This window comes from Nansenia antarctica (genome assembly GCF_963989245.1).
Source record: "Nansenia antarctica genome assembly, chromosome: 20".
In the NCBI taxonomy this organism is placed as follows: domain Eukaryota; kingdom Metazoa; phylum Chordata; class Actinopteri; order Argentiniformes; family Microstomatidae; genus Nansenia; species Nansenia antarctica.
The window spans coordinates 10870099-10897598 of NC_137693.1; the positions used below are offsets into that span (position 1 = coordinate 10870099).

The 27500-nt window shown below is 46.1% G+C and overlaps 2 protein-coding genes across 2 annotated transcripts in view; one reads left to right on the forward strand and one right to left on the reverse strand.

The window, feature by feature from the left end:
• Window positions 1-27500, forward strand: part of sgcd (sarcoglycan, delta (dystrophin-associated glycoprotein)) — a gene marked incomplete at both ends in the record, with an annotated part of 79633 nt that overhangs the window by 17150 nt on the left and 34983 nt on the right. Inside the window, 3 exons of the mRNA XM_080549691.1 lie at window positions 6315-6416; window positions 15707-15794; window positions 16777-16896. Of these exons, the coding sequence (XP_080405817.1) occupies window positions 6315-6416; window positions 15707-15794; window positions 16777-16896 (310 nt within the window). The remainder of the gene's footprint in view (window positions 1-6314; window positions 6417-15706; window positions 15795-16776; window positions 16897-27500) is intronic.
• LOC308174591 (E3 ubiquitin-protein ligase TRIM21-like) lies at window positions 13016-14662 on the reverse strand (the record flags this gene model as incomplete). Its single annotated transcript, XM_080549690.1, has 1 exon — window positions 13016-14662. The coding sequence occupies one exon, from the start codon at window positions 14660-14662 to the stop codon at window positions 13016-13018; it is 1647 nt and encodes a 548-aa protein (XP_080405816.1).

Below are 27500 nucleotides of genomic sequence, written 5' to 3' on the forward strand. Positions count from 1 at the left end.
CATACACACACACACTCTCTCTCACACACACACGCACACACACACACACACACAGACACACACACTCTCTCTCTCACACATACAGAAACATACACACACACACACACACTCTCTCTCACACTCACAGACACACACACACAGACACACAGACACACACACTCTCTCTCTCTCTCTCTCTCTCTTACACACACACACACAGACACAGACACACACACTCTCACACTCTCTCTCTCACACTCACACACACACACACACACACACTCTCTCTCTCTCTCTCTCTCTCTCTCTCTCTCTCACACACACACACACACACACACACACACACACACTCTCTCTCTCTCGGGTCCACAATAAATATCAAGCGCGGGGAGCAGTGGCAGCGGTGGCAGGGATGCATTGAGTGGAAATCAATTGACTCCTTGATGCTGCATAAACTGTGGCACGCAAGTAGAGGTTTGTTGGTTCCCAGTGGACCCAGAGAGATGCAGAGCTGGGAGAGGAGGGGAGGGAGGGAGGGAGGGAAGGGATGGAGGGAAGGAAGAGGGGAGGGAGGGAGAGAGGGAGGAGGAGGAGACAGGGAAGGGGAAGGTAGAGGAGAGGCGGGGATCAGACACACCTGAGTGTTCTGGTGCCTCTCTGTCAGTGAACGCCCTTCTGAATTATTCACGGTATACCTACCTCGCCTCCGACACCCTCCCACTCTGCTCCTCTCACTCAGAGGCCAGGGAGAGAAGGAGGGAGGGAGAGAGAGAGAGAGAGAGAGAGAGGACACCGGAGGTGACATTCCTATTCCCAAATAAAGAAAGGAGTCACCGTACTTTATAGAAAGACAACAGACGACTCGCTGCAAACGCCTGAATCTTCTCCCAGAGATGAAGGTTAAGGAATGTGGCATTTCATTCCTCTAATGTTTCTACATCAAGCGTTCTAAGTGTTCTGAGACTCTGCCTTCCCCGGCAACCGTAATTCCCCGGCAACGAGAATTCCACCAGGACATATCCTTGAACGTTTGATTTTGTGTCGCTTTGACATCGCTGGATAGAGCAGAGAACATACCTCCTTCACATATCACAATAAAACTGTAAGCATTGTAATCATGTTAAGACTATTATAACAACAAAAGTGACCGTTTTTGTAGATAGCTTGAGCAGATTTTGGGAAACAGTAATCAACTGTTCAAAAGCGTTAATGTAACATGTTCCTCTAAACAGTTAACACGTCAACACAAATGTAGGCCTAAACGCCATATTCCTTTTACGAAATGCACTACAACTCAGTTCAGTTGGACACAAATCAATATCACCATTCATTTCATAATGACACACTAAATAATACCATAACCATCAATATGCATTGTGCAGTTTGGACAACTTCCAATTGAAAACAAAGCTGAACAAATCACAGTTATAATGTCCCTCAGCTTGTGCTACGGCTCCGGTGACAGAGACTATTAATGCTTACTATAAATATAAATCAAATGTGTCTAGAATATGCTAACCAAGCAGTTACTGTAGTTACAACAACAACAATTCCATTACTGATTGTCAGTTGAACGGTAGAGCAATTACAGTTTATATATGGAATAGAGATTGACTATAATGGGAGATATAGCTTTATGCTGTAGGGAAATAATTGCATTTTGTTTGTCAAGAAGTATTCAATAGATGTGTGTGTCTTATGTAGAGATTTGTATTACATAACTATGTTGCTACACATGATACTGTTGCAGCGTCACACAAATGGAGCCAGAACTCCGTTTCTCAGAACTCAGCTTCATACAAATAGATGAAGCAAAAATCAAGAAAATGTTGATGAATTCTGTTCTATCCTCCTACATTCTCTTACCAAATGGGAATTAGATGACAACGTTCCTTTCAGCTGGGTTACTGCCAAGTTGACTTATTTTGGGAACGTATTTGACGCTCACACGATTCCTGGAATTCAACTTTTCTACCCAGAGTGCCATGCTGCCTGTGACAGTGCCATCACTAGATTCCGAAACCTCCAGAGCGATGGAGGCTGGCGGAGGTAGAAATCGGAGGACGCGTCTCGTCACGTCACCGTTCCTCTTTCCGTTCCGTTCATTACGATGAGCCCCGTCCTCCGATGTCTACCTCCGCCAGCCTCCATCGCCCTACATCTCTCCTTTCTGTGACAGAGAGAGAGAGAAAGAGACAGAGAGACAGACAGAGAGACACAGACAGAGAGACAGAGACAGAGAGACAGAGACACAGAGAGAGAGAGACACAGAGACAGAGAGACAGAGACAGAGAGAGAGACACAGAGACAGAGAGACAGTGACACAGAGAGAGAGACACAGAGACAGAGAGACAGAGAGACAGAGACACTGAGAGAGAGACACAGAGACAGAGAGACAGAGAGAGAGAGAGAGAGAGACAGAGACACAGAGAGAGAGAGAGGGAGGAGGAGGAATCAGCAGCGTGTGTGTTTAAACTCTGCAGTGCTGCGCCTTCAGTGATTGGTTGACAGCAGCCAGCGCATGCCAGAGAACAGCTGCGGGGCTCACTAACCCAGCATACTGTATGTTACAGAAAAGGGGACCGTGGCGGAGTCTGAGACTGAGTCTTTTGATGTGAATCAGCGACCGGGTCTGATGATGAACACAGAGTCAGAGACACTATGGAGAGGAGGAGGGAATGTAGTACCGTAGATTGCAGAGTGGCTGAAATATCTAATGTTATTTCTATAAATATATCATGTTATTAGTATAAATATATAATTGTATTACCATAAATATCTAATGTTATTACTATAAATATATCATGTCATTACTATAAATATATAACGCTAGCGTTCAATGTCTATGATCCAACATTCCACTGATGTACTCTTGGTTGACTATTATTATGGTAGATCTGAACATTCTGTGTCTGTGAGTAGATATATATATACATATATTTTGTGTATATATATATATATATATATATATATATATATATATATATACACTCACCGAAAACTTAGGAACTTAGGAACACTATACTAATACTGGGTAGATGTTAGAAACATTCCTTAGAGATTCTGGTCCATGGCATGATTGTCATTGTTAATTGGAGAAGAAGAGAACGCACACCACCGCAGAAAACGTGGGCGAGGTGCTGGCTGGCGAAGGAGCAAAACACTATTAAAAGAAGTAGAATTCGCACACTCTAGTTCCAGATGCAAAAATGTGGTTTTAATGACAACGCTTTCGGCCGTAGCCTTTGTCAAGTCTTTAATATGATATAAATATACGGCCGAAACTGTTGTCATATTAAAAAAAAAATAATAATCTGGAACTAGAGTGTGCGGCTTCTACTTCTTTTAATATGATTGTCATTCTACAACATTCCATCTGTGTTTTATTGGATTCAGATCCGGTGACTAGGAAGGCCGTAGAAGAACCTTGAACCCATTGTCATGTTCATGAAACCAGTGTGAGACGAATTGCTTTATGTGACGGGGTGCATCATCTTTGCTGGAAGTAGCCATGAGAAGACGGGTACATCGTGAAGGGATGCGCGTGATCAGCAGCAAAACTCAAACAGGCTGTGGCATTCAAGTGATGATTGATTGGTATTAATGGGCCCGAAGTGTGCCAAGAGAACACACTCCGGTACACCACCTGAATGAATGAGAAGGTGTACAGGTGAGTGTGTGTATGGATCTACTCTCAAATAGGCTGTGGCATTCAAGCCATGATTGATTGGTATTAACGGGCCCAAAGTGTCAAAGTGTGCCAAGAAAACACACTCCGGTACACCACCTGAATGAATGAGAAGGTGTACAGGTGAGTGTGTGTATGTGTCTACTCTCACACACTCACAGAGCCGCTATCCTTTTATCATGAAGGAGTCTGCAGCACTTAGGCAGAGGTATCCTCTGCGTAGGTCTGGGTCGTCCTCGGGAAGGCCTTCCGTATGTCAAGCACGTCCAAGTTCCCCCGTCACTCCTCTCCTCCTCTCTTCCCAGACTTCTAACAAAAAGAGTGTGTGATGGAGGGATTTGTCAGGAGACGTTTTTTTTATTTTTTATTTTTTTACAAACTACTCAGAAGCTTGGGCTGGGGGGATTCGGAAGAGGGGCGGGGGGGGGCTTGATCTCCATCTAGTAATGTAAAGGGGATCAAACGATTGTCGGAAGACAAAAGGAGTTTTTTTTTTTTTGGGGGGGGGGGGGGGGGGCGTGCAGGGGGGGGGGATAGAGGGGATCACATAGAGGGATAGTGAGATCGCTACGTCTCCCATCCGATCGCAGACACGTCCTCATCTCCCCTCGTCTCCCCCCCCCCCCCGCCGCCCTTCACCCCCCCCCCGGTCCCCTCGAGGCTCACTTGTCAGTCCGTCGGAGCCAAAGGTCAGTCCTCCAGGCCCGTCTGGATCAAAGCCTTCCTCTGGTCCCCCACATCTCCTCTCATCGTCTGTTAATATCCTCCCATGTCAGTCTGACATGGCCGAGTTAGACAGCCCAGCCAGGAAACCGTGGCCTGAAACAACCTGCGCGGCTCCTGGGGTGAGCCTATCACAGCGTGAGTTTTAGTGTTCACCTTTCTACTTTCTAACACATACTGGATTTCTGTCTGGTTCTATTGTCTTATGAGCGTTTATCAAACTGCGGTAGATTAGATTGCGGTTGATGTTCCTGTTATTGTCTGCTTTCCGAAGATGTGTGCGCTACGGACAGAGGGTGCACTGTGATAGGTGGGAGACATATTAAACATACCCTTATTGTCCAGGTCCATGAGGAGCAAAAAAAATAATAATCTTTTTTTCATTAAAAGATTAATGTTACATTAAAAGTAGCATTAAAGATGTTAAAATGTGCTACATTTAGACTGGCCAGACTCAGTTAAAACTGGCTTGCAGCAGGTTGCTGTTCTGCAGCACAAAAGACAGAATCGCATAAACAATACAAAAGGTAAAACCGGGAACTACACATAAGATAATTGCACTCAATGCTATTATACATAATGTTATTACACTACGCTTTCAGCTTTCAATGTCCAGGATTCCACATTCCACTGTTGCACTCTTGGTCGACTTCGTTTATTATTATGGCAGATCTGAACATTGTCTGCTGTACGTTTTGCCTTTAGATTCTACGGCAAGGGTTGGGGGACATTTGAAGCACTCTGACAGTGATTAGGTTATAGCATGTGAGCATGATGTTATTGTACTATGTATAGTACAGGAGCGGTACAAGGTCGTCGGTTCTGCGGTTTGATCCCTGGCTGGCCACGTGTCGAGGTCCTTAGGCAAGACACGAACCCCAAATAGCTCCCAATGAGCGGGCCGGTGCCTTGCATGGTAGCTTGCCGTGAATGTGTGTGTGAATGGGTGAATGAGAGGCCATTGTAAAGCACTTTGGAATAAGGCGTCATATAAGTACAGTCCATTTACCTGACAGGACAGGCTCTTTGTACTGCGGATGGACTCATGACGCTTGTATCCATAGCAACTTACAGTACAGTGAGTGTATACATAAGCAATATCACACGAGAGGGAGTGCTGTTATACTGAATATCTGCACGGCTCTGATTCGGTCGTAGGTACGAGGCCGCTGGCCGAGTACCGAAGATGATCACAGCCGAGCTTATATTCAGTATAACAGCACGACCTCGAGTGTGATATTGCTTTTATACAACAGTTCTACAGCGGCATTTATTAGTTAACAGTAATAAGCGACAACAGATTATGATTTGTTTGCTCATTTAATAATTTATTTTGGCTCCGCCAACAAAAAATTGTTCTGCAACTGAACTTCAACTGTACTGTTGCCTAGTAACCCGAACACAAACATCCGCAGGCTAGCTACTTTGTATTAACGGTCATTTAATAGAATAGAAAGAATAGACATATACCGGTAGTTAAAAGTCCCAGTGCTGTTATACTGTATATCGGCACTCATGGAATGCCTCTTGTCCAATCAAATGACTTGGTCGGAACTAACTGTTGTATAAATGTTCTCATACTCTATATGTGATCCTACAGACAATCAAAGAGACTGGAATCAATTTGGTTTTTCTATTTGTTTTTTATAGATGGTTTATCTGCACAGTATACAGGATTAGATGTTAGATATGTTAGATATGTTAGATATGTTCTGACCTGTTTCACAAAGTGTATGTGAAGTGTCTTATCACTGAGAGATTTCTCAACCAAATACCCCATGACTGATTACTCAAAAATATTAACGGTCACTCTCTCTCTCTCTCTCTCTCTCTCTCTCTCTCTCTCTCTCTCTCTCTCTCTCTCTCTCTCTCTCTCTCTCTCTCTCTCTCTCTCTCTCTCTCTCTCTCTTCCCTCTCTTCCCAGGATGGTATGGGCAAACTAAGAATAACACAGAAGGGCCTGAGGCTGGAGGGGAATTCGGAGTTCCTTGAACCTTTGTATGCCAAAGAGATCCAGTCCAGACCAGTAAGTATGGATGGATGGATGGATGGATGGATGGATGGGTGGATGGATGGATGGATGGGTGGATGGATGGATGGATAGGTGGATGGATGGATGGATGCATGAATGGATGCATGAATGGATGCATGGATAGTTGGATGGATGGAAGGATGAATTGATTGATGGATGCATGGATGGATGGGTAATGGATGGATGGATGGATGGATGGATGGGTAATGGATGGATGGATGGATGGATGCATGGATGGATGGATGGATGGATGGAAGGATGAATTGATTGATGGATGCATGGATAGTTGGATAGTTGGATGGATGGATGGATGAATTGATGGATGGATGGACTGACTGAGTAACACAGAGGAAGGTGATATAATGAAATAGATGGAGAGAGATATGCTCCCTCGCTCCCTCACACACACACACACACACTCACTGTCTAGCAGTAATACCAGGCAGAATGCTGGCTTGATAATGTGCCGACCACATCTCATTTGTCTTGCATTGCTTGGTAGAGAGGGAGGGAGGGAGGGAGAGAGGGAGAGAGAGAGAGAGCTGCTAGACACGCCACAGAGGAGGTGAAGAGAGCAATAGGTCGATAGGGATGAAGGGATGAAGAATAAGGATAGACAATGGTCCAGTCCAGGGGGGACGGAGGACAAAGAGGAAAACCTGAACTAACGATCTGAACTCTCTGAACTCTCTGCCCTTCTCTCTCCCCTTTCACTCCCCTCTCTCTCTCTCTCTCTCTCTCTCTCTCTCTCTCTCTCTCTCTCTCTCTCTCCCTCTCTCTCTGTCTCTCTCTCTCTCTCTCTCCCTCTCTCTCTTTCTGTCTCTCCCCCTTCACTCCTCTCTCTCTCTATCTCCCCTCCCTCCTCTCTCTTTTTCTCTCTCTCCCTCTCTCTCCCTCCCTCTCTCTCTCTCTCTCTCCCTCCCTCTTTCTCTCTGTTTCTCTCTCTCTAGACTGCATTAATGAGCCCTACAGAGACACTGTTAATTACCCTGGTATATATGGTATAGAGCAGGGAGAGAGAGAGGCAAGGTTACTGCAGTGGAATCATGGCCACCGTGTGTGACAGCAGCCCCCGAGGACACACACACATACATGCACACACACACACACACACACACACACGCACACACACGCACACACACACACACACACACACACACACACACACGCACGCACGCACACACACACACACACACACACACAGAAACTCATACACACATACACATACACACATACTGTACACACCCCCTCACACACACACACATACACTATTCCTTCAGGTGCTGGGCTGTAGTGTACTTACAGAAAACATACTGCCAACTGTAGCAGAGTGGGTTGGATGATGATTAGCCTTCCCTTATATTAGCCCCCCTAGCTAATACATACTGATCCTCAGTGGAGGCAGAAATCAGAGCACGGGAAGGATGTTGACATGAGTGTGCTCTCCAGTCATCCCTATCCCAGTGTGAGTGGGGCATAATTGGTTGATTGACACCAGCTGTGTGACATGAATGATTGAGCCAGCTGATCCTATATATGTGACCATTCCCATAATAAACGTTGCTTCCTTGATAACATGAACCCTGTCTGACAGCGTATGATTCCTCCGTTCAGTGTGTAGTCCGATCGTTATGGTCTTAGCCAATACGCAATAACCAACGTTTAACAGGTTATGGGCCCAGAGTGCTACCATGGCGAGACAATCGGAAAGAAGTTCGCGTTGGTCTCGACTAGCGTTTGACGGAGATGAGGAAAGCTCAGGAGTTTTGAGGACACGGAGAAAAATGCGCGTAACGGCGTCGGAAGACAATGTTATGCGAGCCCAAGCCCTGTCTGACCGGGGTGCCCAGAACGCCCAAAGCGCACGTAGCCAGAGCGCACAGCGAACAGACATTGTGTGCTACAAATGTGGCCAAAAGGGACATATCAAAAGGAACTGTCGACGCAAGGTGTGGTGTAACCACTGTAGGAGATCCACACATCAAGGAGCCGCCTGCAAAAGGAGACCGGACCAGGACGACGCGCGAGGGGTGTCCGAGCAAGACAAGCCAGGACGCAGTGTTACGAGGGGCCTGATGGTGGACACCGGTGCGACTGCGCATATTATCACCGACCTGGCCAGGTTCAAGGTGTTCGATGACGGTTTCCAGGCCGAGACGCACTGCGTGGAGCTGGCGGACGGCACGAGGAGCAAAGGGGTCGCAGAGCGCAGAGGAGATGCGGAGGTGTGCTTGATGGACAGCCGAGGGAGGCGACTGACTACAACGCTGCGAGGGGCGCTGTACATCCCCTCATTCCCCCAGGACATCTTCTCTGTGAGAGCAGCCACAGACACTGGGGCAACTGTGATCTTCAGAACAGGAGAAGACATCCTACAGCACAGAGACGGTACTGCATTTCACATCCATGAGCATAATAGACTATATTATTTGCCCACAGTGGATGACCAATGTGATCAAAGTAAGAGCTGTTTTGATCTAAAGACATGGCATGAAATTCTAGGACATTGTAATTTTGAGGATGTTCTGAAACTCCAGAATGTTGTTGATGGTATGTCAATTAAGGGAAAAATTGTCTAACCTGAACTGTGAAGTGTGCACTCGGGGAAAGTTTGTACAGAGCTTCAACAGGAAGCCTGATAGAAGGGCCAAAAATGCTCTAGAGTTGGTGCACACAGACCTAGCGGGTCCAATTGACCCAGTGTCCATAGATGGACATAGATTTGCACTTTCGTTCACAGATGACTATACTAGTACTGTGTTTTTCTACTTTCTTAAGCACAAGAGTGATACTGTACAGGCGACAGAGCAGTTCATAGCTGACACCGCCCCGTATGGTAGGATCAGACGTATCAGGTCAGATAATGGTACTGAATTTACAGGGAAAGAGTACCAAGGGCTACTGAGAAGAAATGGTATCAGACATGAGACATCATCTCCATATTCGCCACATCAGAATGGCACTGCAGAACGCCAGTTTAGGACTCTCTTTGACATGGCTCGATGCATGTTATTAGAGAGCAAGCTACCCAAGGTGTTATGGCCTTATGCAGTACAGACTGCATCTGTAGTGAGAAATAGGTGTTTTAACAATCGCACAAAACAGACACCTTACATGATGCTGACAGGGAGACGTCCCAATATGTCTAGGATGCAGAAGTTTGGAACGGTGTGTTATGCCTACAAACAGGATAAGAAAAAGCTAGACCCAAGGAGTGAGAAGGGCTTCTTTGTAGGGCATGACAAGAAAAGCCCAGCTTACCTGGTTTTCTATCCTGACAGTGGAAAGGTGAGGAAGCACAGACTGGTCAGATTTATGCCAAAGACGATGGGTGAGCAGCAGACACAGACTGAGATATCAATAGATGATGAGGACTGTGATGTGCCACAAAGGGCCAGCACGACTAAGCAAAGGGACGCGAGTCCAAAGACAGCTGAAGAGCATATTCCTGTGACCAGGCCCGAACAGGTGCAGACTAGGGAGAAACAGGAGTCTCCACGCTATCCTCCCAGGGAGAGGAAGAGACCTGATTATTTTGGGGACCGTGTCTATGAAGTAGGAAGTCAGGACCAGGCACAGGTAAACATTGATTACTGCTACAAAATGTTGTGTAACGTACCTTTGACCTACAGTGATGCAGTGAAGTCACCCAAGTCTAGAGAATGGGTCAGTGCTATGGACGACGAAATGCAATCATTGAGAGAGAATGGTACGTTTACTTTGACTAACTTACCCCAGGGCAAAGTTGCAGTGGGGGGTAGATGGGTGTATACAATCAAGAAAAATGCAGATGGTTCAGAAAAATACAAAGCACGCTATGTTGCAAAAGGCTACAGTCAGAGAAGGGGTGTTGACTATGAAGAGACCTTTTCTCCCACAGCCGATTTAACCAGTGTTCGAGTGTTGATGCAAAAAGCAGCACAGGAGAATTTGATTTTACATCAAATGGATGTCAAAACTGCCTATCTTCATGCACCGATAGATTGTGAGATATACATGGAACAGCCAGAGGGTTATGAGCAGACATCTGGCACAGAGACAGTGGTGTGTAAACTAGAGAAGTCACTGTATGGTCTAAAACAGTCTGGCCGAAATTGGAACCATTTATTACACGACTATCTAATGGTGAATGAGTTTGTGCAAAACCCTGCAGATCATTGTGTATATACTAAAGAAACGGAACATGAGAAAGTGATCATGATTATATGGGTCGATGATTTGGTTATTGCTGCCAGTAACGAGAATGCACTGAATGTTGTAAAAGAGATGCTCTCAAAGAAATTTCAGATGAAAGATATGGGCAAATTGACACATTTCCTGGGAATCGATTTTGAACAGTGTGATGGATGTGTAACAATGTCACAAAAGCAGTGTGTAAAGAACATGCTAGAGAGGTTTGACATGCAGAACTGTAAACCCCGATCGACGCCTTGTGAGCAGACACTCAATTACACTGAAGGGGCAGGATTAATGAGTGATGTCACTCGGTACAGAGAGGTCGTCGGTAGCCTCATCTACCTGACTATGTGTACTAGGCCAGATCTTTGTTTCATAGTGAGTAAACTGTCCCAGTATTTTACCAAACCAACCGAGGAGCATTGGGCCACTGCCAAACATGTATTGAGGTTCTTAAAGGGCACCAGTGATAAAGTGTTGTGTTACAAAAGGTGTAACTCTGATTTGAGATTACAGGCTTTCAGTGATGCTGACTGGGCAGCAGATGTCACAGACCGTCGTAGCACAACAGGTTACTGTGTTAGTCTACATGAGAATGGTCCATTGGTCTCATGGAAGACCAAAAAGCAACCAACGGTGGCGTTGTCCACATGTGAGGCGGAGTACATGGCATTAGCTGCAACCACCCAAGAGTGTTTACACCTCACTCAACTGTTGACACATATGGATGCATGCAAGTATGCACCACCCATTGTCCATGAGGACAATCAGGGAACGATTGCATTAGCTAAGAACCCAGTCCGCAGACAAAGATGCAAACACATAGATATAAAGTACCATTTCATCAGGTCTACAGTACAGAATGGACAGATCTGTTTGCAATATTGTCCCACAGATCAAATGGTGGCTGATGTGTTTACCAAACCAGTAACTAAGGACAAATTGGTTAGGTTCACAAAGGTTATGTTTGGGAGAGAAACCACATCAGTGTGAGTAAGGACCAAGCGGTCAATTTTTGTTTTGGTTTTCTTGCTTTATTTTTTCAAAGTGTTATAAGAGAATACCAGTGAAAAACTGAAGACTGTTTGTAAATGATGATGATGATGTATATTCTTGTTTCACAGGAGAGGAACAATATCAGTGCCAGCTTTTGTTTGTTTGATTGATGGAATGACAGCCCCAAAGAGTGTTATGGAAATTGTAGGCTACTGATTGTTATTGATTTGTTTATTTTTCTCTCCATCTTGGTCAGGTGAGAGCAAGTGGGGGTGTTGACATGAGTGTGCTCTCCAGTCATCCCTATCCCAGTGTGAGTGGGGCATAATTGGTTGATTGACACCAGCTGTGTGACATGAATGATTGAGCCAGCTGATCCTATATATGTGACCATTCCCATAATAAACGTTGCTTCCTTGATAACATGAACCCTGTCTGACAGCGTATGATTCCTCCGTTCAGTGTGTAGTCCGATCGTTATGGTCTTAGCCAATACGCAATAACCAACGTTTAACAAAGGAGCAAGCGTATGAAACATGTGTGTGTGTGTGTGTGTGTGTGTGTTAGTCATGTCATGTGAATTGGGGGGATATTAATATTTACAGGCGCACTCTCGTGTTGCTCTCGGCGGAGAGGAAGTCTGATGAGCATGTAAGAAGGGTCACAATATTATCTTTCGGCGTGCGTGTGTGCGCGTGTGTGTGTGTGTGTGTGTGTGTGTGTGTGTGTGTGTGTGTGTGCTGGGGAGTTTTCTCCGTGGGTTTAAACACAATGGCAGAGTGTTATCTCTAATGAAGGAGCTGAGTGAAGGCTGACAGGGGGGGGGGGGGGGGGGCGGGCCAGGCGGAGGCTCCGTGTGATTAGCATCTCACACTGGCCTGGACTCCTGGGCTGACGGAAATGATCTGGGAGACATGCACTCACACACACACACACTCACTCACTCACTCACACACACACACACACACACACACACACACACACACACACACACTCACACACACACACACACACACACACACACACACACACACGTTATTGATGCAGGCGGAGCATAGCAGAGAGAGAAGGAGAGAGAGAGAGAGAGAGAGAAAGAGATAGTGTGGGGGTGGATGTGTGTGTGTGTGTGTGTGTGTGTGTGTGTGTGTGTGTGTGTGTGTGTGTGTGTCTGTGTGATGGTAAATAATAGGACATCCTATTCTAGCATACACCGCGGCATGCACAGCCTGAAACGCTTAACATTGACTTCAAACTAAATAAAAAAACGTATGCCATCTTTCAGCATTTATACTTTTTGAACTGTGCTCAAATTTCCCTGAAATCTTATTCATTCCTATCCTATGGCCATTCACTCTGAATGGGGACATTTGAACATGAAAAAATGCCTATTTTACTGCTTGGTCAGAATTAAAGGTTACAAATCAGTCTGTGTGATTGACAGGAGAGATGATCAGAGGGGCAGAGTTTTTACCACCGGCATTACGACCAGGGCAGAAGTATGGATAGAGTTTCTCAGTGAAGGTGCAGCCAGTGAAAGAATAGATCAGAGACCTGGCCTCCACATCATAAAAGGAGACCTGGCCCTCCTCATAATCCACAAACACCCCCACCTTCTGGGGCTTCTCTCTCAGGGACAGGCGGACACCAGGGCCAGCGAGTGCCATGTACTCATTTCCATTCCTCACGCATACAGCCCAGTATCCATTCTCAGGGCTCAGTGTGATCTGCCCCTTCCTGTTGATGGACTCTCTGGCCACTCCTACATCCCACTCAGTCTTCTCCTTCACCTCCACTTCATAGTAAAACCTCCCTGAGGAGAAACCCTCCTTTCCTAAAACACAGACACACTTGGAAAATCTCTCTGTGTTATCAGGGACATTCTTTCTTGTGTCTCCACGTCTAACTTGTTTCCCATCCTCAGACAGAATGAGATAGGGATATGCTGTATCAGGGTCCAGAGTCACGTCCACTGCATACTGCTGAATCGTCTTCAGCTCAGCAGCATCACACAACTTCTTCACTTCACTCGTAAGTGTCTCCTTCAGCTGAGACATAGCTCTCCTCACAGTCCCCACATTGGGATCACTGTGAACACTGACCTCAGACCAGTCCTTGGTGTGTGGAGGGGTGGACAGGGATGGGAAGCTCTGGAGGAGGTGGAGGTGGTCCTCAGTGTGTGAGAGCTGCTCCAGCTCAGTGCTTCTCCTCTTTAGCTCAGTGATTTCCTGCTCCAGCTCTTTAATCAGCCCTTCAGCCCGCCTCTCTGCTGCTTTCTGCTTCTCCTCGATCACTCCAATGAGCTCAGCCTGGCTTCTCTTCATGGATCCCACCAGAGCAGTGAAGACCTGTACACTGTCTGCTTTCTCCTTCTGTGCATCTTTTTTACTAAGATCTACTGAGTGTTTGATCTCTGAAACCTTCTGCAGTCGCTCCTGGATCATCTGCTGAACATCTGCCTCTGTCTTCCCCAGCTGAGCCTTCCTCTCTCCATACTCCTCCTCTATGGGGACGGTGTCATGGGTCTTGTGGTCTGTCTCAGTGCAGAACTGACACACACACGTCTGGTCATGCCTACAGAACAGCTCCAGGAGTCTGTCATGCTTCTTACACATCCTGTCTTCCAGGTTCTCCACAGGGTCGATCAGCTTGTGTTTCTTTAAGCCTGCGACTCTCTGATGAGGCTCCAGGTGAGTCTCACAGTAAGAGGTCTGACACACCAGGCAGGACTTCAGAGCCTTGAGCTTTGTCCCAGTGCAGACGTCACAGGATACTTCTCTAGGTTTGACAGGTGTGTCTGGGGCTGGGCTGCTGGTTGCCTTCACTTCAACTGACTTCCTAAACTGAGCGGCCATCTCAGAGATGAAAGTATTGACAAAGAGATCTGGTCTCTTATCAAATGTTTTTTTACACAATGGACACTGACACAGGTCATTGCTGTCCCAGTACTTTCTGATACAGACCATGCAGAAGTTGTGTCCACATGGAATAGTGACAGGGTCAGTGAACACATCCAGACAGACAGAACACAGGAACTGCTCCTCGGACAGGAGACTGCTGGAGGAAGCCATATCTAGAGAGACCAAAGGGTGACACCATAAAGCATTTCCTGGAATCAGATCAGATCTCGATAGTTTCAACTATGGAGCTGTTAAGACTGTCTTACGACATTACTCTACCCTCACCGAACACTTTATTAGGAACACTATACTAATACAGGGTAGGGCCTACCTTTGCTCTCAAAACAGCCTCAATTCTTCTTGGCATTGATTCCACAAGATGTTGAAAAAAATCGCTTCAAATCGTAAATTGGGTGTGGTGTGAACAAATTTTCTTTTTAGGCCATATCCCCCAGCCCTATGTAGGCTACAGGTATTTCTAACAAAGTGTTCGGTGAGTGTATATCACATAGAAGATAGTTCTTCAGCCAAATCAAGACGTTTTACTTACTGAACTGTATATAAACAAAACAAGGCAGGAACACAACACGTGAGAGTGAACACAATAGTTTATCTTGACTTATTCGTATAAGTCTCTCAACTCACCTGTCTGTGATTCTGCGAGAGTGGGGACGCTGTCTCTGTCCTTTATACTGTATGTGTGACAGATGCCTGTTTGAGGACGATTTTACACTCTACGTCTCTACACAGTTTAGTTTCATTTCAGCAAACTGACGTTGAAATGCTCCTCCCCTCCCAATACAGCTCTGCAACAGAGTTAACCCTTTACAGGGTTTCTAACATGCTGGTTTTACAAACACGCTGTTCTTAACTATCATTTCCAATCATCATATTGTTTCCAGTCAATATAAACTGTAATCAGAATGATATTTGTGATTTGTGACTATTTTGACTTTGACTATCTATAGATTGGACTACCTAGGCTATAGTCCAAACCTTCTTTTAACTTCAGAATCAGTTGACTTGGTGAGGTTGGTGCATAGGACACAAAGATAAAACAACAATACATAAGCAAAAAATATATAATTACAGTAAAATTACAGTAATGTAAAACTCATATAGATTACATTGTCAGTTGTGTGTGTGTGTGTGTGTGTGTGTGTGTGTGTGTGTGTGTAGTCTATTGCTTCTTAAACCACCCCTCTGTCTCCACAGGGCAGCCCTCTCTACCTGCAATCCTCCAAAAATGTGTCCATCAACATCCTCAACGGGAAGAACGAGCTGGTCACACAACTGGTTGCAGGTGAGAGGAAACTGTGTGTGTGTGTGTGTGTGCGTGTGTGTGTGTGCGTGTGCGTGCACGTGCGTGTGCGTGCGTGTGTGTGTTTGATACCAGAGCTGCTGGTGTCTTGGCTAGGTCTCAATTGAAAAAAAAGGGAGTCTTCCTGTCATCTCAGGGAGACTTCCTGGTCTGAATAAAGGTTGAGTTATGAAGTCTCAAAGCCGCTTTCAGCCACAAGAGAGAGAGTTCCCCTCAGGAGTCTCTCAGAAGAGAGGAGAGCCGCCCTCCAGAGAGTAGAGAGCCCCGCGTCCACCCACAGCCAGGCCCAACAGACGCTCCCCGCATGGTAAACCGTCCTGACATTTGGCTCACCGGTCTCATGGGGGTGTGTGAGTCTAGGATTTATGATGGATCACTGAGCAATAGTGGTCTAGCTGGGCAGTCCCCGCGGTCTAGGAGGTGTAGCCCATTCCCTGAGCGATAGCCCTGCGTGCTGGGGGAATGCCACGCTCCAGATACGGAGAGAGAGAGAGAGAGAGAGAGAGCAGGCGAAATCAATCGCTCGTGTGACTCTCTGCCAGTAGCCCTTCTGCTCGGCTCTGATTGGTCGTTTCTCCTGGCCGACAGGAAGCCGTTTCGGCATCATGAGAGGAGGAGAGGAGGAGAGGATGAGAGGCAGGGGTTGTTTGTTGTTATTTCTTTTCTTTTTCTTCCGTTTCAGGAAACAATGACAGATGCTTTTGTTCGCTGCCTTCAAGTTTTTTGGGGCGAAATGTTTTAGTGTGTCTGTGTGTGTGTGTAATATTAATGTGTAATGTTAATGTGTGTGTGTGTGTGTGTCTGTGTGTGTGTGTAATATTAATGTGTAATATTAATATGTGTGTGTGTGTGTGTGTGTGTATGTGCGTGTGTGTGTGCGTGCATGTGTGCGTGTGCATGCATGTCTGCGTGTGTGTGTATGTGTGTGTGTGTGTGTGTGTGTGTGCGTGCGTCCTCTGTGCAGGGTCCAGTGGGGTGCGTGCGCGGGGGAAGATGCTGGAGGTGAAATCCAACACAGGGAAGCTGCTGTTCTCTGCTGACAGCCAGGAGGTGGTGGTGGGGGCGGAGAGACTACGAGTGACGGGTAAGTCACCACACTGTACCACTGTAATACCGTACCACGGCCCACGCTTCATTCTACACTACGGTATTTCCGGGGTGCATTTTCGACTCGACGTTCAGGTGTCAGCTAACGCATTAGTCGGTTCATCTGCTCTGGGAATCGCTGAATCTGTGCAGCCCTATACTTAGACACGACACGGTAATAGTGTCATTACATGGTTATTACTATTTAATCCTCCTCTCTTCCTCCTCTCTTCCTCCTCTCTTCCTCCTCTCTTCTTCCTCTCTTCTTCCTCTCTTCTTCCTCTCTTCCTCCTCTCTTCTTCCTCCTCTCTTCTTCCTAGCTTCCTCCTCTCCTCTTCCTCCTCTCTTCCTCCTCTCTTCCTCCTCTCTTCTTCCTCTCTTCTTCCTCTCTTCTTCCTCTCTTCCTCCTCTCTTCTTCCTCTCTTCCTCCTCTCTTCTTCCTCTCTTATTCCTCTCTTCTTCCTCTCTTCTTCCTCTCTTCTTCCTCTCTTCTTCCTCTCTTCTTCCTCTCTTCTTCCTCTCTTCTTCCTCTCTTCTTCCTCTCTTCCTCCTCTCTTCTTCCTCTCTTCCTCCTCTCTTCTTCCTCTCTTCTTCCTCTCTTCCTCCTCTCTTCTTCCTCTCTTCCTCCTCTCTTCTTCCTCTCTTCTTCCTCTCTTCTTCCTCTCTTCTTCCTCTCTTCCTCCTCTCTTCCTCCTCTCTTCTTCCTCTCTTCTTCCTCTCTTCTTCCTCTCTTCCTTTTACTATTCATCCCAGTTGATGAGGTAAGACTGAATAAAGATTAGATGAAGACTGGAGAATATCAGACAACAAAGTGAATAAAGTGTACTTCGGCGAAGTGATGTTTGCAACAAGTGCAACAAGGCTATTCATCAGGGGATGAATTCGTTCAGTGGTGAGGACAGAGTGAGATTGATATACAACTATTGGATACGAGCAAGATTGAGCTTTCTTCTGATCCACGTCCTGATGATACCAATGTACTGTACTGTTCAACAACGGACACGAGAGAAAACACGATTTGGAATCGTTCGGATTTAAACAAAAACAAAATGAGATATTTCATTTTGAAGAAAGGACATTAGGGTTCTGTTGCTGTTCTGAATGGAGTTTAATACGAGACTGAACGTTTTCAATAAGTCTTTCAATCATTTTTCTATTTGAATGAAGTCACCCAACCGTGGTGAACACGAAAGGATTTTGAGTTTCTATTGTTATACACTGGTCAATTATAATACAATTTATATATTGGGGGATTTTCATCCCAAAGTTATTATATCACTATGACACAGGTTTGAGAGAGAGAGAGAGAGAGAGAGAGAGAGAGAAACAGAGAGACAGAGAAACAGAGAGAGAGAGAGAGAGCAAGAGACAGAGAGAGAGAGAGAGAGGGAGAGAGAGAGAGAAACAGAGAGACAGAGAAACAGAGAGAGAGAGAGAGCAAGAGACAGAGAGAGAGAGAGAGAAAGAGAGAGAGAGAGAGAGACAGAGAAACAGAGAGACAGAGAGAGAGAGAGAGAGCAAGAGACAGAGAGAGAGAGAGAAAGAGAGAGAGAGAGAGACAGAGAAAGAGAGAGAGAGAGAGAGAGAGAGACAGAGAAACAGAGAGAGAGAGAGAGAGAGAAAGAGAGAGAGAGAGACAGAGAAACAGAGAGACAGAGAAACAGAGAGAGAGAGAGCAAGAGACAGAGAGAGAGAGAGAAAGAGAGAGAGAGAGAGACAGAGAAACAGAGAGACAGAGAAACAGAGAGAGAGAGAGCAAGAGACAGAGAGAGAGAGACAGAGAAACAGAGAGACAGAGAGAGAGAGAGAGAGAAAGAGAGAGAGAGAGACAGAGAAACAGAGAGACAGAGAAACAGAGAGAGAGAGAGCAAGAGACAGAGAGAGAGAGAGACAGAGAAACAGAGAGAGAGACAGAGAGAGAGAGAGCAAGAGACAGAGAGAGAGAGAGAGAGAGAGACAGAGAAACAGAGAGACAGAGAAACAGAGAGAGAGAGAGCAAGAGAGAGAGAGAGAGAGAGAGAGAGATACATTGCCAGGTACCTCATCTATCTTCATATCTCCATTCAGCCCCGGCAAACTGAGAGTGTTCTTAGTTTGAAGGACCTTCTATTGTACTGGATGTCTGTGTGTGTGTGTGTGTGTGTGTGTGTGTGTGTGTGTGTGTGTGTGTGTGTGTGTGAGTGTGAGTGTGTGTGTGTGTGCCTTTGCGCGTGTGTGTGTGTGTGTGTGTGTGTGTGTACCTTTGCGTGTGTGTGCCTTTACACATGTGTGCCTCTCTGTGTGTGTGCACTCGTGCGAGCGTGTGCGTGATCCAAACACAGACGTGTAACAACAGCTGTATGAATATGGGTTTAGCCAACGATCCCCAGCTCTCTGTGAGCAACAATCTGCTGACCCGGTCCATTGTGCCATCCATCAACATGAAGGAAGCCAGGCCAGAGTCATATAAAACATCAAACTGCCAACTGCCATTACCAAATCACTAGCTCGCTCCCGTCCAATAAAATACATAATGATCCCGGGCGTATAACTTTAATTGGCCCAACTGAGGTCATTGGAAATCCATGATACTGTTTTTATTGCCTTCATTAGGCCTTTTACTGCAATCTGTGGTTTCTACAGTAAACACTCATAGCCAGGCTCAGCCAGGGACCAGGCGCCGAGAGAGGCTGGAACACTGTCTCAACCAGGGACTGTTGAGAGAGTAACTATGGAGATCGTCACCCAGTAACTATGGAGATAGTCACCCTGTAACTATGGCGATAGTCACCCTGTGACTATGGAGATCATCACCCTGTAACTATGGAGATCGTCACCCTGTTACTATGGAGATCGTCACCCAGTAACTATGGAGATCGTCACCCAGTAACTATGGAGATCGTCACCCTGTAACTATGGAGATCGTCACCCTGTGACTATGGAGATCGTCACCCTGTAACTATGGAGATCGTCACCCTGTAACTATGGAGATCGTCACCCTGTAACTATGGAGATCGTCACCCTGTAACTATGGAGATCGTCACCCTGTAACTATGGAGATCGTCACCCTGTAACTATGGAGATCGTCACCCTGTTACTATGGAGATCGTCACCCAGTAACTATGGAGATCGTCACCCAGTAACTATGGAGATCGTCACCCTGTAACTATGGAGATCGTCACCCTGTAACTATGGAGATTGTCACCCTGTAACTATGGAGATCGTCACCCTGTAACTATGGAGATCGTCACCCTGTAACTATGGAGATTGTCACCCTGTAACTATGGAGATTGTCACCCTGTAACTATGGAGATCGTCACCCTGTAACTATGGAAATCGTCACCCTGTAACTATGGAGATCGTCACCCTGTAACTATGGAGATAGTCACCCTGTAACTATGGAGATCGTCACCCTGTAACTATGGAGATCGTCACCCTGTAACTATGGAGATCGTCACCCAGTAACTATGGAGATCGTCACCCTGTAACTATGGCGATAGTCACCCTGTAACTATGGAGACTCTTGGAGGCTTTGATAGATGCTTGGGTACTGTAGCATAGTACTGTAGCATAGTACTGTAGCTCCCCAGTTTGAGCCCTGCTGGTTACAGATGTGTTAACACATGCTAATATTGTACTTATTTCATACCCATCATTGTGTCTTCACTGCTACCTACCGTTTTAACAGTAAACACTGATTCACAGTCTGTTGCGATGTGAAGAGCTCAAGATTTCTAAAGCGAATCAATTCTTTAAATGACTTGATGTTCTATTCAACAGCAACAACAACAAGTACCGCATCCCAGTGAAAAAGGCTGACGTTGTAGGGATAAGAATAGGTGTTGTGATTGCACACGCACGCACACACACACACACACACACACACACACACACACACACACACACACACACTCTCTCACACACACAAAAACAGATACACTTTTGTGCAAACTAAGTGTGGAACTATGTTGTCTTAAATTGGCTTTTAACAATATTGAGTATGATTGTTTTATTTGTGTGTGACTCGCTGGAGAACACAAGGCTCAATCACGCTTGCCTGGATACTGATTACAGTGTTTAGCAACTCTCTTCAAGATCAGCGACGCTGCATAAAATAAATACATGATTGTATGTTGCCGTCCTTACCAATCTTATCAAAGCCTTTTAGCCAACGACGTCGAACTTTGACAGTTGAGATAAACAAATCGTCAACATTTGCGACGTGAGGAAAAAAGAGAACATTCATGTGACTTTGTACCTCCAGACTTCCCCTCACAATAGATGACTGTCCAATGAGTGAGCTGTAAAGAGACTGTTATGCTGGATTAAAATTCCAACGGTTGATTGGGCAGTTTGGTACCCTGGCGTGTAATGCTTGACAAGGTTCACCTGCCTCTTATAGTTATAAAGCAGAGGATAGTGCTGTATGGTTCTAACACTGTATGATTAGAATAGAATAGAATCGATTAGATTAGAATAGAATAGAATAGAATAGATTAGATTAGATTAGATTAGAATAGAATAGAATAGAATAGAATAGATTAGATTAGAATAGAATAGAATAGAATAGAATAGATTAGATTAGATTAGATTAGATTCAACTTTATTGTCATTGCAGAGTACAAGTCCACGAAATGCACTTTGGCATTTAACCAGAAGTGCAAATGTAAAAAAAAAAAAAAAAGAAGATAATAATAGTGATGGGTACAGTATGGCAGGTACGGTTGTTAGGGGTATAGTTATGAGCTATGTACAGTTAAGGTAGCTTATGTACAGTATGTAATGTACAGATGTATAAAAGAGGCTACATCAAAGAGCTAATACAGTCCACCTTGAATACACTGAATCAACACTGACACACCTTAGAGATGCCTAATGACCAGAAGGCAGTGTGCATCTGGAACTGACTGGATTCGAACCCAGGTCTCCTGCACACAATCAGACTGTGTTAGCCCTCTGAGCTCAAGCCTCGGGCATGGCATTAGTTTAGGGGAACCAACTGGAATTGAACACAGGTTGTCCTGCGTGCAAATAAACTGTGTTAGCCCTCTGAGCTAAAGCCTCGGGCATGGCATTAGTTTAGGGGAACCAACTGGAATTGAACACAGGTGTCCTGCGTGCAAATAAACTGTGTTAGCCCTCTGAGCTAAAGCCTCGGGCATGGCATTAGCTTGGGGAAGTAGGTCAAGTCCCTGCCGACCGTCCCACCGAACCACCTCTGTAAAAAAGGTGTCTCTCTCTCTCCAAACAATACCAGGAGCCGCCCAGTAGAGTACAGTGTAGGGGTGTCACCACCACACCACCGCTTGAGTAAACACTCATCCTCCATTGTGTTCCCCAGCCAACCGTAATCAATTACACAGCCAAAACAAAGAGAGAACGGAATCCATTAGCTCGGCACAATGGAACGCTCCACTGAGGTAATTACAAACTGACTGGAAGGGAGAATTCCGGAAATTTTCAAAAACCCCGAGCATGCTCGATAGGGTTGTGATATCGAGCAGCCCCCCCCTCGCCAGCTATTGAGCTCTCCCCAGCACTGCAACCCACCCATCCGCCATTAAACAGGGAGCGCCTACAATAATGACATCACCTCCTGCTAGGTTGCTGCTTTTGATAATCATAATTAAAACTCATTGATTAGCCTCAATTACGTCCCATTGACTCTCGTCAGTAGAGGCTAATTCAAATTGATTTCCACACATTGGTAATCACAACAGAACCACAACAGCAGGATGACTCCTTCTCCCAAAAAGGTCTGTTATTAATTGCCGCTCTGGAGTGAAGTACCTCAAAAGTCATTTACTCTGCAGTCAACTAGCCGCCGTGGCGAGGCCTGCTCTAGACAGCTATGAGGATGGACAGCAATGAGAAGTACGACTGGAAAAGCTTGTTTCATTTGCATAGAAGAACAGAGATACACTTTATTAAGGACTTAGAGTCTCACACTGGGTCTGTCTGCGTACTGCATGTTTAATACGTGGGACATTCCTGTCAAAGAGTTTGGTCAGGCATTCATGAATCAAAGAAGAATATCAAAACGGATCAAGAGAATCGTTAAAGTTTAATAGACGTGATAAAAAGATACGTCCATCCACCTCTCCCTCTGTCATGAGACGTGCGTGCTTCTCCAAACATGACCCAGTTCCCCCAGAGGCTAGTCAAATAGAATGGAATGGGGAAGTGTGTCCAAACGTTTGACGACTGGTACTGTATATATATATATATGTGTATGTTACGGTACATGTGGGAAAATGGTACATGTGGGAAAACTAGGGTTAGGTGCTAGGGTGACTTGGTACATGCTGACATGTCTAATCCTACCCCTAACCCTAACCCTTGAATTTGTTCTTACATGTTTGCCTGGTTAAATAAAGGTTAAATAAAAATAAATAAAATAAAAAACCCTAACCCTAACCCTACCCCTACCCCTAACTCTAACCCTAGCAACCTAGCACCTAACCCTAACCCTAGTTTTCCCACATGTACCGTATTCCCACCTATAACATATATATATATATATATATATATATATATATATATATATATATTTATCATATAGTCTGAAGTCGATATAATTAGATTAGATTAGATTAGATTTATATCTAATATATCTGGTCTATAGTACAAATAGTAAACAAGCCTTTAAAATGTATTGTTGGATAAAAGCTGAACGCCAACGTTTAAAAGAGAAGATGATAAGGATTTATCTGTGAGGACAAATTGCCCTCTCTCTCTCGGGTCTTTACTGCTACATACAGTTGTTACAGTAAACCCTGAGTCACAGTCTCAGGAAGTAAACAGACATCCAATTAGATGTCTCTAATCATACCGTAGAGACGAATACAGCGGTGGAAAAAAGTATCGAACAAGTGAAAACTTTATTGAATGATTAAAGGCATTTTCCTTACCGTTGCGGATGTGGAGCGTTCAAGATTTCTAAAGCGAATCAACTCTTTGAATCGCTTGATGTTCTATTCAACCACAAGAACAATAACAACAACAACAAGTACTGCGTCCCCGTGGAAAAAGCTGAAGTCCTAGGAATAGGAATAGGTGTTCAAAACGCATTGTTGGATAGAAGATGAAAGACAACGTTTAAAAGAGAGGATGGAGGGTACAGTATATGCACCTTTTCATTCTTTTATCGGTGCTCTGTTTCGCAATTGTATTCCCTTGAAAAGTCCAATAAACGAAACAAACAAAAGAAAAGACGTATAGGATTTTTTTGGGGTGATACATTTTTTATTAATATTTCAGGGAATAATACAAGGGAGTGGTAACATATAAATAAACTAAAGAGAAATAGAATAACAAAAATCTAGTAGAAATACAAAATTCCCATAACCCCCCCCCCCCCCCCTTCTTCCAAATCTCCCTTTACCCCAACAGTCCCCCTCCTCCCACAAATGTCCCTCCCTAACCCTAACCCTAATACCTCCAACCCACCCGCCCAATCACAGCCCCCCGCCCCCCACCCCACATTTTTTTAAACTGGATTTAACTGAAGGCAGTCACTCTAATTACTGGATGTGATCCTGGTGTCACACACACACACACTCACATGCACACACGTGCGGTGCACGCCACACACACACACACACACACACACACACACACACACACACACAAAAGGATTTAACTGTGAGGACAAATGGCCCTGGATTTACAGTACTTTCATCCTGTGTGTGTGACCTGCCAGGCCTCTCTCTTCCCCTCCCACCTGATAATCTCATCCAGTCTGACCTGGTGACTGACACTGACCTGACCTGCCCTGACTCTCCTCTCAGCCTGGCTCTCTAATTACTGGATGTGAACCTGGTGTCACACACACACACACACACACACACACACACACACACACACACTCACATGCACACACGCGCAGGGCACGCACACACACACACACACACATTGCACACACACACATGCACGTGTGGTGCACACACACACACACACACACTGCAACACACTCGCACACTGCGACACACACACGCACACACACACGCACACTGCGACACACACTGCGACACACACACACACACACACACACACACTACCTACTGTGGTTACTGAGCCACCGGCAGTGTCCTGGTTGACCCTGTGACCTGGTTGTGTCCTGGTTGACCCTGTGACCCTGGTTGACCCTGTGACCTGGTTGACCCTGTGTCCTGGTTGACCCTGTGACCTGGTTGACCCTGTGTCCTAGTTGACCCTGTGTCCTAGTTGACCCTGTGACCCTGTGACCCTGTGTCCTGGTTGACCCTGTGTCCTGGTTGACCCTGTGACCTGGTTGACCCTGTGACCCTGTGTCCTGGTTGACCCTGTGTCCTGGTTGACCCTGTGTCCTGGTTGACCCTGTGACCTGGTTGTGTCCTGGTTGACCCTGTGACCCTGGTTGACCCTGTGTCCTGGTTGACCCTGTGTCCTGGTTGACCCTGTGACCTGGTTGACCCTGTGTCCTAGTTGACCCTGTGTCCTAGTTGACCCTGTGACCCTGTGACCCTGTGTCCTGGTTGACCCTGTGTCCTGGTTGACCCTGTGACCTGGTTGACCCTGGTTGACCCTGTGACCCTGTGTCCTGGTTGACCCTGTGTCCTGGTTGACCCTGTGTCCTGGTTGACCCTGTGACCCTGTGACCTGGTTGACCCTGGTTGACCCTGTGACCCTGTGTCCTGGTTGACCCTGTGACCCTGTGTCCTGGTTGACCCTGTGTCCTGGCTGACCCTGTGTCCTGGTTGACCCTGTGTCCTAGTTGACCCTGTGACCCTGTGTCCTGGTTGACCCTGGTTGACACTGTGTCCTGGTTGTGTCCTGGTTGACCCTGTGTCCTGGTTGTGTCCTGGTTGACCCTGTGTCCTGGTTGTGTCCTGGTTGACCCTGTGACCCTGTGTCCTGGTTGACCCTGTGTCCTGGCTGACCCTGTGTCCTGGTTGACCCTGTGACCCTGTGTCCTAGTTGACCCTGTGACCCTGTGTCCTGGTTGACCCTGTGTCCTGGTTGTGTCCTGGTTGACCCTGTGTCCTGGTTGACCCTGTGACCCTGTGTCCTGGTTGACCCTGGTTGACCCTGTGACCCTGTGACCTGGTTGACCCTGTGACCCTGTGACCTGGTTGACCCTGGTTGACCCTGTGACCCTGTGTCCTGGTTGACCCTGTGACCCTATGTCCTGGCTGACCCTGTGTTCTGGAGGTCAAAGGTCAAGGGTTCAGGCCTGTGTGTTCCTCCTGTAGCTCTGGGTGCTTGTTAGGATCCCCCAGACTGCTCTCTGTGCCACTAGTCTGCAGTAGCTCAACACCATTTGGGCATAGCTGCATTTTTTAATGCCATACTACTGTATATATATCTTTCACTGTTGACCATCTGGTGTATGATGTATGTAGGAACACCATACTGGACATGTGTTTAAAGGTTTAAGAAGGAGACTACATTTCCCAGTGATCTCTGCTGTGAATGAGAGATGACCATTGGCTTCCTGTCAGCTTGACCATAGTAGGTAGATGATAAAGAAGCCATAAAAAGCAGTGAGTTATAACAACAATTCTGGTGTCCATGCACTCCTCCTTTCTCTCTCTCTCTCCCTCTCACTCTCTCTCTCTCTTTCTCTATCTCTCTCTCTTCTTCTCCCTCCCTCCCACCCCCCTCTCTCTCTCTCCCTCTCTCTCCCACTCTCTCTTTCCCTCCCACCCCCTTCTCTCTCTCTGTCGCTCTCTCTCTCTCTCTCTCTTTCTCTCTCTCTCTCTCCCTCCCAACCTCTCTCTCTCCCTCCCACCCCCCTCTCTCTCTCTCTCTCTCTCTCTCTCTCTCTCTCTCTCTCTCTCTCTCTCTCTCTCTCTCTCCCAAACCCCCCCCCCCTCTCTCTCTCTCTCTCTCCACTCTCCTCCTATCACCCCTTTCTACCTGTGGATGTTCTCCAGGGCATGGTTTCACTGCCCACATAAATCCACCTGCTGCAGTCGGTCCCAGAGCCAGATTACATCGTAACGGTGGAGGGCTCAGTTCAGTCTCAGTTTTTTTTTACTACTATATATATATATATATATAATTATATGTGTGTATATATATATACCCTGACAAACAAGATGTGTTTGAGAGCCCAGGCGAAGCCATTTGCCACATCATGGAGGAATTGTTTCCTTTTCAAGTAGCGTTATAAGTCACTGACACCTTCGGAACTGCGTACCAGGGGTGCAAGGGGTTTAGGCCCATCAATATGATGTAGGGTTCCTGTCGGCGTGTACGTGGGGCGATAGAGACGAGGTTGGTGTTGATGTATACCTTGTCTCAGATAGCATTAGCATCTCAAGCTCTGCGTCTACCACTGGGCCATAACTAATAATGGTACAATGTGCGAACGGGAATGGCTTTCAATAGGACATTGCCTTTGGGATCCGGTGCAATATGTGTGAATATGAAAGGCAGACAGTAGGACAGGGATGCGGTGTGTGTGTGTGTGTGTGTGTGTGTGTGTGTGTGTGTGTGTGTTTGTGTGCATGCGTGCATGTGTCCACAGTATTCACATATCCACATACACACACACACACACACACACACACACACAGCCACCAGCCTCCTCCAGGCTCAGTGGGCCAGTAGACACAGTGGTAGACACTGTGCCACAGC